Genomic DNA, 16563 nt, shown 5'->3' with positions numbered 1-16563 from the left:
TGTTGTTATTTCTTTTCTGCAGCATCAAGTTCATATTGATGAGATCTGTTTATAAAATTGTCACTGGTGACCAGAAGCCAATTCATACTACTTTAAGCAAAAAGCTTCATAGCTGAAAAAAATGGGAGGAGGGTGAGTGGATGGGAGCTTATGGAATTAGACAAAGAGCTACCCCACCAAGGCTCCAGGAACTGGGACTGGGGACTTAATGCCATGAGTGGGACTTCTCTATCTTTCTCTTTTTTCAGTTCTCTGTTTCTAAGCGTGACTTAGCTTCATTTTCTTCTGCTATAAGACCTGTGAAAGGGAGGGATGGCAAGCTCCCCTAGCTTACCAATTTTACTGGGAAAACATAGCTTTTCAATTCAGGGAAAGATTCTTTCCTCCTAGTTTTAAGTGATTGTCCGTTGGATGAATCACTGTTAATAGGAGATGGGCTAGGATGATTGGCCTCCGTTGGGTTTTATGTCTACTCGTGGCTGGTTGGAGGCAGAGCAGTGTGAACAATAGGTCCACTAGGTTTGCACTGAAAGGGAGACAAAATCCCTATCAAGAAATGGGGCATAGGAAAAGATGCCGAAAAGCCAATACAAGAGCTACAACAGTCCACTACCATTCAGCTGTGTAGCTTGTGCACATACACATATAATATTAAGAAAAACCATAATCCCAGCACTTTGGGAGGCTGAGGCAGGCGAATCACCTGAGGTCGGGAGTTCGAGACCAGCCTGACCAACATGGAGAAACCCTGTCTCTACTAAAAATACAAAATCAGCTAGGCGTGGTGGCACATGCCTGTAATCTCAGCTGCTCAGGAGGCTGAGGCAGGAGAATCGCTTGAACCCGGGAGGCAAAGGTTGCGGTGAGCTGAGATCGCGCCTTTGCACTCCAGCCTGGGCAACAAGAGCAAAACTCCATCTCAACAACAACAACAACAACAACAACAACAACAAAATAAGAAAAACATCTTCCCTTAACAAAATGGAACTATCCTATGTTTGATCCCTCATGGAACCCTAGTGGAAGACAACTCAAAGCTAGGTCTGTTACTGCATCCAGCTTCAAGACCAGGAATCCTGGGGATAGCATCTTCCTCTTGATCAAGTCCAGATGTGTTTCTTGTGCTCTATTGAGTAATCTATGACTAAATGGCAAATTTAACCAATCTCAAACCATAGTACATAATACGAGAGGGAAAACTGAATAGCACAATAAATACTCTCATTTAGAAAGAAGGAAAAGATAAAGCAATGTACAGTGGTCAGGGGGCCCCGTAGCAATGATCACCTCTTGCTGGACAGGACAAGCAAGCATCCCTGCCCTGGCAGCAGAATGGGTCACTTGGGTGGTCAGTTTGGGTCTGCCTGATGGGAACTCTTGTCCATTTCCTCCAAAGCCTTTCCTTAGAGACGCAGCGGGAACATCTCTACTGAGTGCTGTACAGCTTAAACCTTCTTTGCCTTGGAAGAGTTATCCAGGCGGGGAAATTGCCTTAGGGTTTGAGCAATCACTGGTCCTTGTTTTCCAGGCTCGGGATTTCCCTGGCAGTACAGTACATTTCTTTAAAACCAACAGGCAGCCAGCCAGTAGATTTGATTCCCAGGAATTCCATTAGTTTGTAGCTAATAGCAGAAATCTTGTTGAGTTTATGACCTTGGAATCTGGACCTTTTCCCTGTGGTTTGTGGGTCCTAGCAACAGGCTGTGAAATTCTGCCCTTAGCCCACAGTATCAGTTTAACCCTTTGCCTCCTCTCCTCTGCCTCAAAGCAGCATGAAACAATCAACTGGCATGGTGAGGAAATGCCGGTATAAACTTACTTCCCTAAGGATTCCAGTGGATAGCACTTTCTAATGGGGAATTTTTTATCCTGTCAGTAGAGAATACTGTGCAGGAAATATTTGGGAGGGGCCTGGGGAATTAGGCTTCCTCCATTTGTCGCTTCTCTCCTGATCTTATTTTCATCTTTTAACCTCTGCTGAAACCAACTGCAACAAGGGTAGAGGACTTGGCTTTTCAGCAGGGTGCAAGGCGAGTTACCTGACTGTCAGCCATCTTGGATTGCTGATGACCAGGCAGTGAGGGCCTCTCTTGGCAAAGATGGGTGCTGTCCTGTTTCTGTGTGCAGATGGGCCAAGCTCCCTTTACTTGTAGGACTTGAATGAAGGCCACGAGAAACAGCCACACATTCCAACAGTCATAAGTGTTTCTTTTGCCAGTCCATCCCCTGAAGCTCTAGGATTGGGCATGGCGTTCTCACAAGGAAAAGAGATGGTTTTATCAGAATAATTAAGATGACAAAGCTTCCAGACACAGAAATAATAGCTTCCAGAGTCCACTCTATTCAGCAGCTGTTTGCTATGATTGGAAAACATTCAAACTGGGTAGAAGAAATCGCCAAAGAGCCGGCTGCAGTCATTCTGCTATGATTAAATTAACAGGGAGGATTTTGTTTTGAAAATATCTAAGTGGCTTTGGCAGTGCCCTGGTCTCCCCTCAGCTTAAGAACCAATATTGAAGGAGAGTTTGAGCCTTTGAAATTAAACCGCCGGAAATCTCTGGAAGATAATAGGAAAAACACTGTTCTGTGGAAATTCTGAAGGCAATTCTAGCACATATTTATCTATGTATAACATTTACCTGTGTTGTGCACCCATCTTGGGCAATCTACTTTTTCAAAAAAGTCTGGAGACTGCCATTTCAGAAAGTAATTTGCAGAGAACTGAGATCTAAATTAGTCCTGAAATGGTGCCAGTTCACTTGTGCCAAGCCTCAGCCCCGTTCTGGCCTTTGCCCAGTGACAAATTATGCTATTTACCTTTTGCATATTGCCCCTAGAAGAGCTTTGTAAAGATTACCAGGAAACCAGCAGTCGGTTTGATGGAAGATGCAGAGGCCTGGGCTTATTTGCCTGAGCTCCTGCTACTAATCAGCCAAGTGTCTTTGAAATGATATTTAACTTGGCCAGTTCTCAATCATCCTCTCTCTGGGATCTCTGAGATCCTTTCCAGCCACAGAGTACTATGAGTCTGTGATTTCTTGAGTCACAAAGCAAGGTCGTTTGATATATGTGAGGTGATAATAAGCTGTAATCAGGGAACATTCTCCAGTCGTAAGCACGAAACCTGTGAGTTATTTGTGACTACTCCCTTTTCTCTTTCAGCCCACATTTAGCACCTTGGGCATGCCTCTCTGATTTTCATTTCTGTGTTCACTCCCTGAGCATAGGCCTTCCTACCTGTAGCGGGATGATGGGCAAATCCTCCTTCCTCATCTCCCGTCACAAGAGTTCGGAATTTCCCTCTTCATTCCAGCCTACACACCACCAGCTGACTCGTTTCTAAACTGCAGAACTAATTTTGTTTCCTCTGCTTCCATGGTCCTCCATTATTTTTCAGTTTGGCTTCCAAGTCCTCTGTTTGACACACACATACCCTTCTAATTGCATCTTTTATTCTTCTCCATTCAAACCAATGTTCCAGCTGTTTTCTGGCTATGGCCCACACTTTCTCCTCTTAATATCCTTGCTCATATAATTACTTGATGACTTCCATCTGGATTTCCCAATCACCTACCTGTGAATCTCCACTTATCCCACCTGTTCTTCAATATTAAAATCAAATACCCTTTCCTCCCTGAAGCTTTTAAAATTTTTTCAACAGGGCATAATCTGCCCCTCTTCAGCTATTCTGCTATATTTTAGAGCAATGGGTGTGTACTTGTTTTGTCTTCTACTACTAGATCTTCTACTACTAGATTTTACACCCTTGATGGGCATTTGAAGAGCAGGAACAGAGCCTTGCATGCATTAGGTGTTCAATCATAATGCATTGAACTGGGCTGAATGATTTCTGAGGAACCAGCAGTTAGTTTTATGGGAAATGAAGCATAGTAGGTGCAATACTTATCAAATAAGCCAGAGAAGACTTACATCAAGATATAAACCTAGCGTGTATGTATACATATGTATTTGCTATATATGTACATATATGTGTGTGGGTGTGTGTAAATATATGTACATATATACATGCACACAATCATTTTAAACCTTCATAGTTGTGATGGGAAGAATTCTAATATGGTTCCCAAATTCCTGGTCTCTGGTATCCATCTACCTTCTCTCAGTTACTCATTCAAAGACTGTTCTAGGTATTGCTGGGAAGGGATTTTGGAGATATATTTAAACTCCCAAATAGGGAGATTATCCAGATAGGCCTGACCTAATCACAGGAGCCCTTTAAATCTGGATCTAGAGGTCAGAGATAGGGGAAGTTGGAGCTTCAAAGAATGAGATGGATTTGACACAGGGAAATTCTCCTGCCAGCTTGAAGATGGAGGGGTCCACTTGGCAAGGAGTGTAGCTTAACAGAAGGAGCTGAGCAAGGCCTGGCTGCAGCTGGTAAGAAAACGGGGACCCTAGTCCTACAACTGCAAGTGTCTTAGTCTGTTTTGTGTTGCTATAACAGAATACTGGAGGCTGGGTAACTTATTAAGAAAAGAGGTTTATTTAGCTCATGAGTCTGTAGGCTGGGAAGTTCAAGAGCATAGTGCTGCATCTGGCTTGCTTCTGGTGAGGGCTGCATGCTCATCAGAACAATGGCAGAGAAGTGGAAAAGCCAGCAGGTATATACAAAGAGATCACATGATGACACAGGAAGCAAGAAAGAGTCTAGGAAGTTGACTCTATTTTTTTTTTTAATTGAGATGGAGTCTTGCTGTGTTGCCCAGGCTGGAGTGCAGTGGCGCAATCTCAGCTCACTGCAAGCTCCACTTCCCAGGTTCATGCCATTCTCCTGCCTCAGCCTCCCGAGTAGCTGGGACTACAGGCGCCCACCACCATGCCCGACTAATTTTTTGTATTTTTAGTAGAGATGGGGTTTTACCGTGTTAGCCAGGATGGTCTTGATCTCCCGACCTCGTGATCTGCCTGCCTCAGCCTCCCAAAGTGCTGGGATTACAGGCATGAGCCACCGTGCCTGGCCGACTCAATTTTATAACAACCAGCTGCCTGGTAATACAGTCCCTCCAGAGCAAGAACTCACTCACCTCTGAGAGAGGGCATTAGTCTATTCATGAGGGCTCCAATCCCATGACCTAAACAGCTCCCACTAGGCCCCACCTCTTGACACCACCACATTGAGGATTAAATTTCAAGTGAGTTTCAGAGGATATAAACTCAAATCATAGCAACAAGGAACTGAATTTAGCAAATAACCTGAATGAACTTGGAAGCAGATTCTTCTCCAGAGCCTTCAGAAGGAAGTGCAGTCCACCTGAGACCTTGATTCTAGCCTCATAAGGTCCTAATATGGTTTGGTTCTATGTCCCCACCCAAATCTCATGTCGAACTGTAATCCCCATGTATTGAAGGAGGGGCCTGGTGGGAGATGACTGAATCATGGGGATGGATTACCCGCTTGCTCTTCTCATGGTAGAGTTCTCATGAGATCTGGTTGTTTGAATGTGTGTAGCACTTCCCCCTTCACTCTCTCTCTCTCCTGCTCTGGCCATGTGAAGACTGTGCCTGCTTCCCCTTCACCTTCTGCCATGATTGTACATTTCTTGGGTCCTCCCTAGTCTTGCCTCCTGTACACCCTGTGGAACTGTGAGTCAATTAAACCTCTTTTCTTTTAAATTACCCAGTCTCAGGTAGTTCTTTATAGCAGTGTGAGAAGAGACTGATACAGGCCCTGAGCAGAGAACCAGCCACGATGTGCTTGAACTTACCGCCCACAGAATTCTGAGCTGATAAATGGGTTAAAGCTACCTAAGTTTATGGTCATTTGTTAAGCTGCAATAAAAATGGAATATAACAGTGTTGCTAATTTATCAAGCATTATTGATCTCTAAATTAGTTTTCCACTTTGATTTCTTTTGCCATCTTTTGCTCTGAATGGAATTCAAGTGAGAAGACCCTAGAATAGCAAAGATAAATTTAACACGGTAAATAGAAGTCACTGTGCTAATTATTATTATTATTATTATTGTTATTTACCATTTGGAGAACAGAATTGGTGCTTTCAGGAAGTGAACATGCCCTTGTATATTCATGAAAAAATGTTCACACCCATGAGGAGTCCTCAAGCTGTCACAAAGTCTGAGAGTAGAAATAGGACCTTTCTAACTTCCTCTTCAGCATGTGATATTTCTGTCAGGGAGGGTGTTAAAGATAAGTCCGGAAAGGCTCCATCCCTCCTCCTGAGCACTAGCTCTCTTGAGGGAGCCACCATAAAGAGAATGGTGGAGTTTAGTCCTAATGGGTTTACTTTCTCCAAGATTGAGTAACTGATCTGCCATATAACACATGATTCATTCACTTGGGTTTGTAAAAATATATTCTACAAGTGATTCAGAAGAAAAATAAACATGGTTCTCCGGCATGAGACCATGGAAAGGTAGGGTAACCAAGGGATGGTGAGGCTATAAGAAATACAATTCAAATTTGCCAGTTGTAAATTTTCTTAGTAAGGAATTAATGAGGAAATCTCTAAAGAAGCTTGTGTGGCAACACTTGTGAGCACTCTTGATTAGATTGACTCAGATTTTCAGAGTATATATGCAAAGTAGACAAAAAGACATATAACCAGGAACTGGTCTACCAGCAAGAATCATTCCTGGAGCCAAACCCAAATTGTGCTATGCAGAAGAAATAAAGATTGTTTTCCAATACTGTGTCTAGAGTAAGGAATAGTTGCACCCAGGTGGATCCTGCTGGTGGATGGTCAAGAGAAAGTCAGCTTCCTTAACTCCTCCTTAGCTTCTGTCCTCTTGGTTTGTGAGGGGATGGTTAGAGGAAAGAAAAGAGCTCACTACCCTACATAGGTTCAAGTCTTCCAACACGGATGAAGCATATTCTGGCAGGTTCATACAATTTTCACATGAGATGGATAAGCCATTGCAAATGATCTTTGATAAATCTTGAAGAAAATGGAGAGATGTAAGAAGACTAGAGATGAGCAAAGAACAAGGAATTTTGTATAAAGGAAGAGCCACCAGAAGTGTAGATGATGGTAACTTGAAGTCAAGGCAAGGCAAGGTCTTCAAGTGATGGCTTGTGTATCCCTGGTAGAAAAAACAGCAGTTCCCAGGAGTCAGGAGCTTTAAGAGCAGATTAGGTCAGATTGCTTTCCATTTCTTCTTGCACAGAGTCAGTAATTGGTCAGGGAAATATGGCACGCATAATGTATTTTGGCTTCAACAAACAATAATGTCCTTGTGGACAACGTGGGAACATGAGGGCTGTATGTGGGCTTAGAAACAAGCTGAATCACTATGCACAGTTGATATCAACCATTAATAATTATTAATGAGATGAAATCAAACCCAAGAATATGCATGATATGGATCTCTGTCCACAGTCATCTTCAGTTCAACATATTCATCAATCAGTGATTAAAATATATAGAGGGTAAAAGTGTAGAGGAAAAAATACACAGAAAAAAATTGATGATGGATGTTGGAAGGAATACTGGGTAGATTGGATGAAATACCAGTGCAGGAAAGTACCAGCTCCCCCGTCCATCTCCAGAATTGTATTTTCTCTTAAAAACAAAACAAAACAAATCTAGTTAATTAGTCCACCAAGATGGCATTTTAAAAAATGTTTCTGAGTGATGCACAAAGATGGCATCTTAATGCCTTAATTTGCATTTTCATTACTTGTAAGAGAGCATTTGATCAAAGTTTTATTGATCATCTGTAATCATGTTTTACATGTCATTTACCTTTTCATAGAATTTGTTCATTTTGCTATTGAGGTATGTCTTTATTAATCTGTAACACTCTTTATATGTTAACTTCTTGCCCATTATTCTAGATATTTTACCCAGTTTGCCATTTGCCTTCTAATCTTGCTTCTGGTAGTTTTTGGTACAAGAAGTGCATGCTTTTCAAAATGGTTAAATCTCTCATTCTGTTAAGGTTTCTGTGTTAACAAATAGGCTTAGAAATCTCTTACCCCCTTTAATATTAGGTAAATATTCACTAACATTTCCTAATCCTTTTAGGTTTCAATTTAAGTCTGTAATCCATCTGGATTTTATTTTGGTATATGGTATAAGCTCTAGTGATCAAAATTATTTGATTCTAAATGGTTAGCCAATTTTCTCAGCACTGGTTATGAATAATTTATCATTTCCCCAATGATCTGAAACAGTATCAAAACAGCAAAAACAACAATAATTAACAATAACTAACATTTGCTTATTGCTTATTCTGTGCCAGGTACTGTTTCAACCTGTACTAACTCACTGATTTCTCACACTACCTAGAGGTGGGTAGCATTGCTATCATTCCCATATTATTACAGCATCTCTCAGTGTGGGGACTGAGGCACAGAATGGATGAATAACTTGCACAAAGTCACACAGGCAGTGGTGGTGTTCAGATAAAGACTTGGACATCTGACTCCAGTATTCAATCTTTGAAAGCATTTGATATACTTGGATTTGGTTCTAGGCTATTTTGTTCCAGTGTATTCATTCCTATTCTAATACTGCACTGTTTCACTATCTTGCAATTCAAGTCACTCTCCTAACATTTTTTTCTTTACTAATTCTTCACTTAATCACTGTTTCTCCTTCCATTTTATAATCGAGCTTCTTGGCTAGGCGTGGTGGCTCATGCCTATAATTCTAGCACTTTGGGAGGCCAAGGCGAGCAGATCACCTGAGGTCAAGAGTTCGAGACCAGCCTAGCCAACATGGTGAAGCCGTGTCTCTAATAAAATACAAAACTAGCCAGGCGTGGTGGAGTACGCCTTGTAGTCCCAGCTACTAGGGAGACTGGGGCAGGAGAATCACTTGAATCTGGGAGGTGGAGGTTGCAGTGAGCCAAGATCACGCCACTGCTCTCCAGTCTGGGTGACAGAGCAAGACTCTGTCTCAAAAAAATAATAATAAATAAAAATCAAATAAAACAAAATAAGTAATCTAGCTTCTTAAAATGTCAAGGCCATTTTTCTTCTAAAGACTAAAAGCAACCAAATAATATAAGCCATGTTTTCCAGAAAGGCTCTTGGCAGCACTTTTTGATAATTAGTAACCGCCCAATGAGTTTTTCTTGCCTGCTGCCTAGACAGAGCTGATTTATCAAGACAGAGGAATTGCAATAAAGAGTTTAATTCCCACACAGCCGGCTGTATGGGAGACCGGAGTTTTATTATTCCTCAAGTCAGTCTCCCTGAAAATTCGGGGATGGGGTTTTTAAGGATAACTTAGTGGATAGGGGGTAGGGAGTAAGGGGTCAGTGAGTCAGAAGTGCTGACTGGTTGGGTTGAAGATGAAATCATAGAGAGTCAAAGCTGTTCTCTTGCACTGAGTCAGTTTCTGGGTGGCGGCCATAAGATCAGATGAGCCAGTTTATGGATCTGGGTGATGCCAGCTGATCCCTGGAGTCCGGGGTCTGGAAAATATCTCAAGCATTGATCTTAGGTTTTATAATAGTGATGTTAGCCCTAGGAGCAATTTGAGAGGTTCAGAATCTTGCAACTTCCAGCTGTAGGACTCCTAAACCATAATTTCTAATCTCATGGCTAATTTGTTAGTCTTGCAAAGTCAGTCTAGTCCCCAGATAGGATGGGGATTTGTTTGGGGAAAGGGCTGTTATTGTCTTTGTTTCAAAGTTAAACTATAAACTGAGTTCCTCCCAAAGTTAGTTCAGCCTACGCCCAGGAATGAACAAGGACAACTTGGAGGTTAGAAGCAAGATGGAGTCAGTTAGGTCAGATCTCTTTCACTGTTATAATTTTCTCAGTTATAATTTTTGCAAAGGTGGTTTCAAGTTCTGGGCTGTTTAACACAAGGTGTATTCTCTGGCTGGTCTTACTAGTGCCGGGTACTGTACACAGTTTCCAATAGAAATGCACTCCTCTTAACCTGGCTGTAAAGACCTAAGTTGTACTTAACCACTCCCACCGTGGTTTCTTAAGGGAATAATAATAGTACCCAATGTAAAGGCTGGTTAGAAGACTAAATGAGTTAATACATGTGAGGTGCTTAGAACACTGTCTGGCACATAGTAAGTGCTAAATAAGTGTTTGCAAATTAAAATGAATTTTTTGCTCTAATCTAGAACATGATTCTCTAAGTCAGTCACTTGGTCCAAATGTGCAACTCAACTGTGAGTGTTTTTTAGTTTATAATTGGAGATCTCCCTGGAGTTTGCATGTGATGGTCCCCAAATAGAAAGTATGTCTTTCAAAGTACTTTTACATCAATTTTCTTATTTTATCCTCTCAGTAAACCTGCTGAGCAGAGCAGGGAGATATGATCCTTGTTGAGGTGTAGAGAAAATGACAGGTGACTCAACAAAGGATATTCCTTTGCTATATCTGACCATCAGGGCTATCACTTTTGGAACCCAAATTCAAATAATATCATAATGACTTGCCCCTCCATGCAAAAGAAAACAGCCCATAAAAATCTATCACGTGTAATTGACTTGCGAAAGGACCAACAAAAAATGTAACATGTTACGTAGTATTTGTATGCTCAACAAGATCAGCCTTTTTCTTCCTTGTAACTTTAACATGGTCTGGCGTCACACTTCCTTTTCAGAAATACCCTGTAACTGTAATTTCCTGAGGCTGCATATCCACAGGGCCAACTCAGGGGACACACAGGCACGCTGGGCATTCTTAGGATTCTTTGTTAAATGGGGCCAAGCTCTGGGTTAAAATGGATTGAGCACAGTGGGGTGTGTGCCTCCTGGGAGGCGGTGATGCCCTGCACTCTGGGCTAAGCATGTGGTTTTGTCCCACAGATTCGTCACTCACACTGCTGCAGATGGCGGGTGTTGGACTGGGCTCCATGGCTGTTGTGATCATTCTTACATTCCTCTCCTTCTCAGCGGTGTGGTATGTGAGGCTGTCATTTTTGAGAAATGAGTGGAATGGAGGGGAGGATGGGTCAGAGTCACGAAGAACAGCTGGAGATGAGGAGAGTCAAAGGGAGTGTGGGTGGAGGTTGTCCTTGGCTCAGCAGAGCACACTCAGCGGTGAAAAGCATGACTAACCTTGTACCTCCAGGTAGCATGGGGGATGCTTTCCCAGGAAAAGAGCAGGACCAGTGATGGCTGCCCTAGCCACACACAGAGGGGTGGCTGAGCTTCCATGCTGCTCCCCCTCGCCTCCTCCCACGGGTGTGCGTGTGAGCTGTGCATAGAGACACACAGTGGAAAACCAAAGTGTGTTCATATTTGTCTCTTTTCTTTTCCTCCTTCATGTCTAGATGGCAGATGGACACTGAGTGGGGAGGATGCACTGCTGCTGGGGCAGGTGTTCTGGCAGCTTCTCAGGTGCCCACACAGAGGCCCCGTGTGACTTCCGTCCAGGGAGCATGTGGGCCTGCAACTTTCTCCACTCCCAGCTGGGCCCCCTTCCTGGATTCAAGATGGCAGCTATCCCTGTGAAGTCCCCCAAAAGGAGAAAACTCAGGAATTCTGAGTCTTCCCTGCTACAGGACCAGTTCTGTGCGATGAACTTGAGACTCCTGATGTACAGTGTGATATTGACCAAAGGCTACAGATCTGTGAATCTCGGCTGGGACTTCCTCTGAGTGATGCCTGAGGGTCAGCTCCTCCAGACATTGACTGCAAGAGAATCTCTGCAACCTCCTATATAAGCATCTCTGTTAATTCATTCCGAATCCATTTTTTACAATATACAGTGAGACAGGCTTAAGTTTGGGCTAGAGTTTGACTTTATGAAGGAGGTCATTGAAATAGAGAACAATGATGTAGGCGAACGTTTCAAGCACTTTAGAAACAGTACTTTTCCTACAATTAGTTGATATACTGATGAGAAACTATACTAGCCTGGCCATGCCAATAAGTTTCTTGCTGTGTCTGTTAGGCAGCATTGCTTTGATGCAATTCTTATTGTCCTATATATTCAAAAGTAATGTCTACATTCCAGTAAAAATATCCTGTAATTAAGATTGTTCTTCCCTTGGTTAATTTTTTGTTACTAAGCATCTTCTAAAAATACTCTTTGCTCCCTGTTAGAAACTGAGATTTGGCCTACTCTGAATACGCTGAGTCGACAGATGGAGTCTATTTGATTTTACTTTTAAATCCTGAATTGACATTCTTTCCTTTTTTTTTTTTTTTTTTTTTTTTTTTTGAGATGGGCTCTCACTCTGTGGCCCAGGCTGGAGTGAAGTGGCGCAATCTTGGCTTACTGCAACCTCTGCCTCTCGGGTTCAAGCTATTCTCCTACCTCAGCCTCCCAAGTAGCTAGGATTAAAGGGCCCCCTCCACCATGCCTAGCTAATTTTTGTATTTTTAGTAGAGACAGAGTTTCACCATGTTGGCCAGGGTGGTTTCAAACTCCCGATCTCAGTTGATTCGCCCACCTTGGCCTCCCAAAGTGCTGAGATTACAGGTGTGAGTCATGCGCCCGGCCCTAACAAACAACTTAACTCTAAGACTCAGTAAGAAACGAATGGGGAAGGAAAGACAGAGGTTTCCGGCATCGCTCCTTCTCCCTTGCTTGCTAGGCCTAGAGAAGAAAAACCACGGAGGAGGGGAGAGGGACACGGTGATACTGCACAGCCTCAAGACGCAGTTCTTAGCAAAAGGGGACACCCTTTTGCAGTGGACTGGTGTGTTCACCGGCTTGCTGGGTGTCAGTGAGGGATGTCTCTGAGTGCCTTGGGCTTATGGGCAGATGAAGAGACAAGAGGAACAAGTAGAAATTGCCCATGTAGCTGCTCCACCCTAGGGAGGCCAGAGTGTGTCCACTCTACTGGGGAGAATTAGAGAGAGGGGAGTAATATCCTGACCCTCGGGTGTTCAATTCCAGCTGTCAGCCCCTGGCCCCTGCCAGTATTAGGAATGATTCTCCTGTCCTCTGGGGTACTGCCCTCCGACGACAACTGAGGATCAACATTTAAAACCCTTTCTGCTCTCATCTTAGGTAAATTATAGACCAGAACAGGTCTATAATGGGGACAGGTCCCCATCCTAACCCCCAGAGACCGTTTCTCTCAATAGATGAATAACAGATAGCTCTCAAGTTTTAATTTTTATGTGCAATAATGCAAACATACTGTTTTTATAGCTCCTGAATAAATTGGGTGTCAATACAAATTATTGTGGTTAGTGTAGGGCAGGGCCTCTGATGAGTAAGGATCTTTCCTCAAAGCCCATCTTTGTCCAAAGACAGAATCTGAGCCTCCCCTTGACTTATTTTATTTTTTGCCAGTTTTGTAAATGCTGTATGCTTCCATACCACCCCCTTCCCTAATTTCCAGCTCTAGAATTAACTGCCAAAGATACAGTTGTCCACATGGAATGTAGCATAATTGTCATAGAAAGGAAGAAACCCCCCTTGCTTAGTATTAAAAGTTTCTGGTTAAAATAACTGACCAAATATTAAGTAAAGCATCATCTTCTGGGTACAATGCAGAAAAGTAAAAGCAGTTCATATAAGATTACTAAACTTTGGGAGACCTTCAAGACCAGCCCTGGCAACATAGCGAGACCCCATCTCTGCAAAAAAAGTTTTAAAAATTAGCCGGGCATGATGGTGTGCACCTGTAATCCCAGCTACTCAGGAGGCCGAGGCAGGAGGATCGCTTGAGCCCAGGAGTTTGAGGTTGCAGTGAGCCATGGTCACACCACTGCACTCCAGCCTGTGTGATAGAGTGAGATCCAAAAATATTTACTAAAATAGCAAAAATGTGGACTTTGGGATTTCCTCTAACTGCTGCAAATTAGAACACAGAATTTCTCAGTGTTGATACTTCAATTGTGGGACCAAGTCTTCTGGCTGTCCTAGTTCTCTTTTCTGGCATTTGAAAGCCCTTGAGCTAGCTATGGAACTAATCTTTGGACAGCCTTTTTGGTTCCCAGGAATGTCGGGCCTTTGAATTTCTAAACTACATATATATATATGCAGTATGTGTGTATGTATACCTGTCTTTTCACTGTAAGGCACCTGCCCCCATCCCTTCTAGAAGGAGCCACAAACAACCGAGCAAATGGATGGAGGTTAATTAAGGGGAAGAGAAAATAGTCTGTTCTCTGACTCAAGACCTGAAGTTGCAGTGGGGCACGTAAGGTAAGACCAGAGCGGAAGTGATTATCTCGAAATTCCACTTTAGCTTGGAATAAAGTTAATATTTAAAGTGATTTTAAAGGAAATAAAAAAGAACCTTCAGTGCTTCCTTTTCATTGCTAATCTCACATTCTGATTTTCTAAACCTTCTGTTTTCCCATTCTGTTCTTCTAAGAGGAACTCAATGGTCTCACAGAAGTCAATCAAATAGCGTTGTAAGAACGTTTTACCTACTACATCCTTTGTTGGTTAGACTGAACCAACAAAGCAGTGCCTGCTTCTGGGGAGGGAGGGTATGGCCTTTTCTGTGCCCCAGTTTGTGGGAGGGTGAGTCAATGAAGCAAGCCAATTTAAAAGGCAATGTGTGCTCTTGTTTCAGAGAGTGAATCCTTGCGGTGGCAGGGGTGGAGTGTGTGTGTGGCGGGTGGGGGATGGGGCATGCACATCTAGATCCACACTTTTTGGGCTCAACTCAGGGTTACCAAAATAGAGTCAAACTCAACTCAGGATTACCCAAATGGAGTCAAATTGTGTGTGTGGTTTTGTAACATGATTCTTTCACTCATTGACATTTCCTGGCCACATTTTTCATGTCACTCATGACTGCATTATAAGTTTGTACCATACTTCATTTAACTAATACGCCGTTGTGCATTTAGAATATTTTCAGATGTTTATTGTCCTTATAAAAGTCTGTATGAAGGTATGCAACTATCACTTAGGCCACATTCCTGGAAGTAAACGGAATGGAAACCATGTACATTTTACAGTGCAGATTGCTGGAAGAGTTTTACACAAAAATTTATACTCTCACCAGCAGAAAGCCTCAATGCCACTGAGTGCTGTTGTAATGTTAATCTTGATTAATCTGGTATGTGAAGAAGGATGTTTCAATCTTTTGCCTGCATCTCTCTGATTATTTTTGCTTGTTGATTGGCCAATTGTAATTCTGTCTTTGTGAGTTGTCTTTTTCTCACTACTTGGTCTATTTGTCTTTGATTGATTTGAAAAAGCTCTTTATATTGTAGTAATTTTAATTCCTGTCATGTATTTTGTAAACAATTTTTCTAGTTTATAATTTCTAAAAATGATGACCTTTTTTTTTAACCTTGTTTGTATTATATTTTGCCACACAAAAATTTTAAATTTGTGTAGTCAAATTTATCAGTCTTTTCCCTTATGTTGGACCTTCTAATCTCAAGGCACTAAATATAATCTAGCATTTTTTAAAAACATTTAAAAATTTTAGTCCATCTAAAATTTATTTTAGGATAGGGAGTGAGGCTGGGGAAGGTATCTTTTTAAATAAAAATTGTTGCTAAATGGTTGGCTAGTTGTCCTATTAATAGTCATTGAGACCAGGAGCAGTGGCTCACGCCTGTAATCCCAGCACTTTGGGAGGCTGAGGTGGGAGGATCACTTGAGGTCAGGAGTTTGAGACTAGCCTGGGCAACACGGCAATACCCCATCTTTACAAAAAATAAGAATTAGCAGGGGCCAGGTGCAGTGGGTCACGCCTGTAATCTTTGGGAGGCCAAGGCGGGTGGATCACTTGAGGCCAGGTGTTCAAGACCAGCCTGGCCAACATGGTGAAACCCTATCTTTACTAAAAATACAAAAATTAGCCAGGCGTGGTGGTGTGCACTCGTAGTCCTAGCTACTTGGGAGGCCAAAGCAGGAGGATCCCTTGAACAGGGAAGGGTGAGGCTGCAGTGAGACGTGGTCATACCACTGCACTCCGGCTGGGTGAGAGAACAAGACCCTGTTTCCAAAAAAAAAAAAAAAAAAAATGACTGTTTTTTTCCATTAGTGATTTGAAATCATATACTGAATCATGTACTAAAGTCTATTTCTGAACTTCCTCTTTTGTTCCACTGATCTATTTCTGTGCCAATACCACCTACTGTAACTTTAAAATAGGTTTTTGTTTATACTAAGTAAGAATAAGTTACCATTATTTTTCTGTTAATTTTTTTTTTTTTTTTTGAGACAAGGTCTCACTCTGTCACTCTGTTGCTCAGGCTGGAGTGCAGTGGCACGATCTCAGCTCACTGTAACCTCTGCCTCTCTGCTTCAAGCGATTCTCCCACCTCATCCTCCCGAGTAACTGGGAACTACAGATGCATGCCACCATACCCAGCTAATCTTTGTATTTTTAGTAGAGAGGGGTGTTTCACCATGTTGGCCAGGCTGGTCTCAAACTGGTGACCTCAAGTGATCCACCCGCCCCCGCCTCCCAAAGTGCTGGGATTACTGGCGTGAGCCACTGAGGCTGGCCTGAGTATTCTAGTTTGTAACTTACAAGGTCATTTTTATGTATATGTTGTTGTGCTTGTGTAGCTATTTTATATTTTGTTTTTCTGAACTCTTGGCCTCTATCTCAGCTCCAGCCCCCGAAAGCACAGGAGTGCTTTTGCTCTGCCAGTCTGCCTTTTTTGGGAAATCACATCAAGATGGCTTCTCCAGCACAATTACTTCCTAGAGTGTCTGCTTGACCCATGGAAA

The 16563-nt window shown here is 42.5% G+C and overlaps 1 protein-coding gene across 10 annotated transcripts in view; it reads left to right on the top strand.

Annotated features, from left to right (window-relative positions):
• SUSD1 (sushi domain containing 1) overlaps positions 1 to 11933 on the top strand; it is a 135264-nt gene extending 123331 nt beyond the window's left edge. For 9 of the 10 annotated variants that reach the window (XM_021927275.2, XM_021927276.2, XM_031654402.1 and 6 more), the window contains 2 exons: positions 10761 to 10854; positions 11228 to 11933. In XM_021927275.2, the coding sequence (XP_021782967.2) occupies positions 10761 to 10854; position 11228 (95 nt within the window). In that variant the 3' untranslated portion in view covers positions 11229 to 11933. Of the gene's footprint in view, positions 1 to 22; positions 709 to 10760; positions 10855 to 11227 lie in introns of those variants that run through there. The other variant, XM_031654403.1, reaches the window with a different exon arrangement.
• Positions 11934 to 16563: the final 4630 nt, after the last annotated feature.

This window comes from Papio anubis, chromosome 13, assembly GCF_008728515.1.
Source record: "Papio anubis isolate 15944 chromosome 13, Panubis1.0, whole genome shotgun sequence".
In the NCBI taxonomy this organism is placed as follows: domain Eukaryota; kingdom Metazoa; phylum Chordata; class Mammalia; order Primates; family Cercopithecidae; genus Papio; species Papio anubis.
This window is presented reverse-complemented; position numbering and strand designations above follow the sequence as displayed.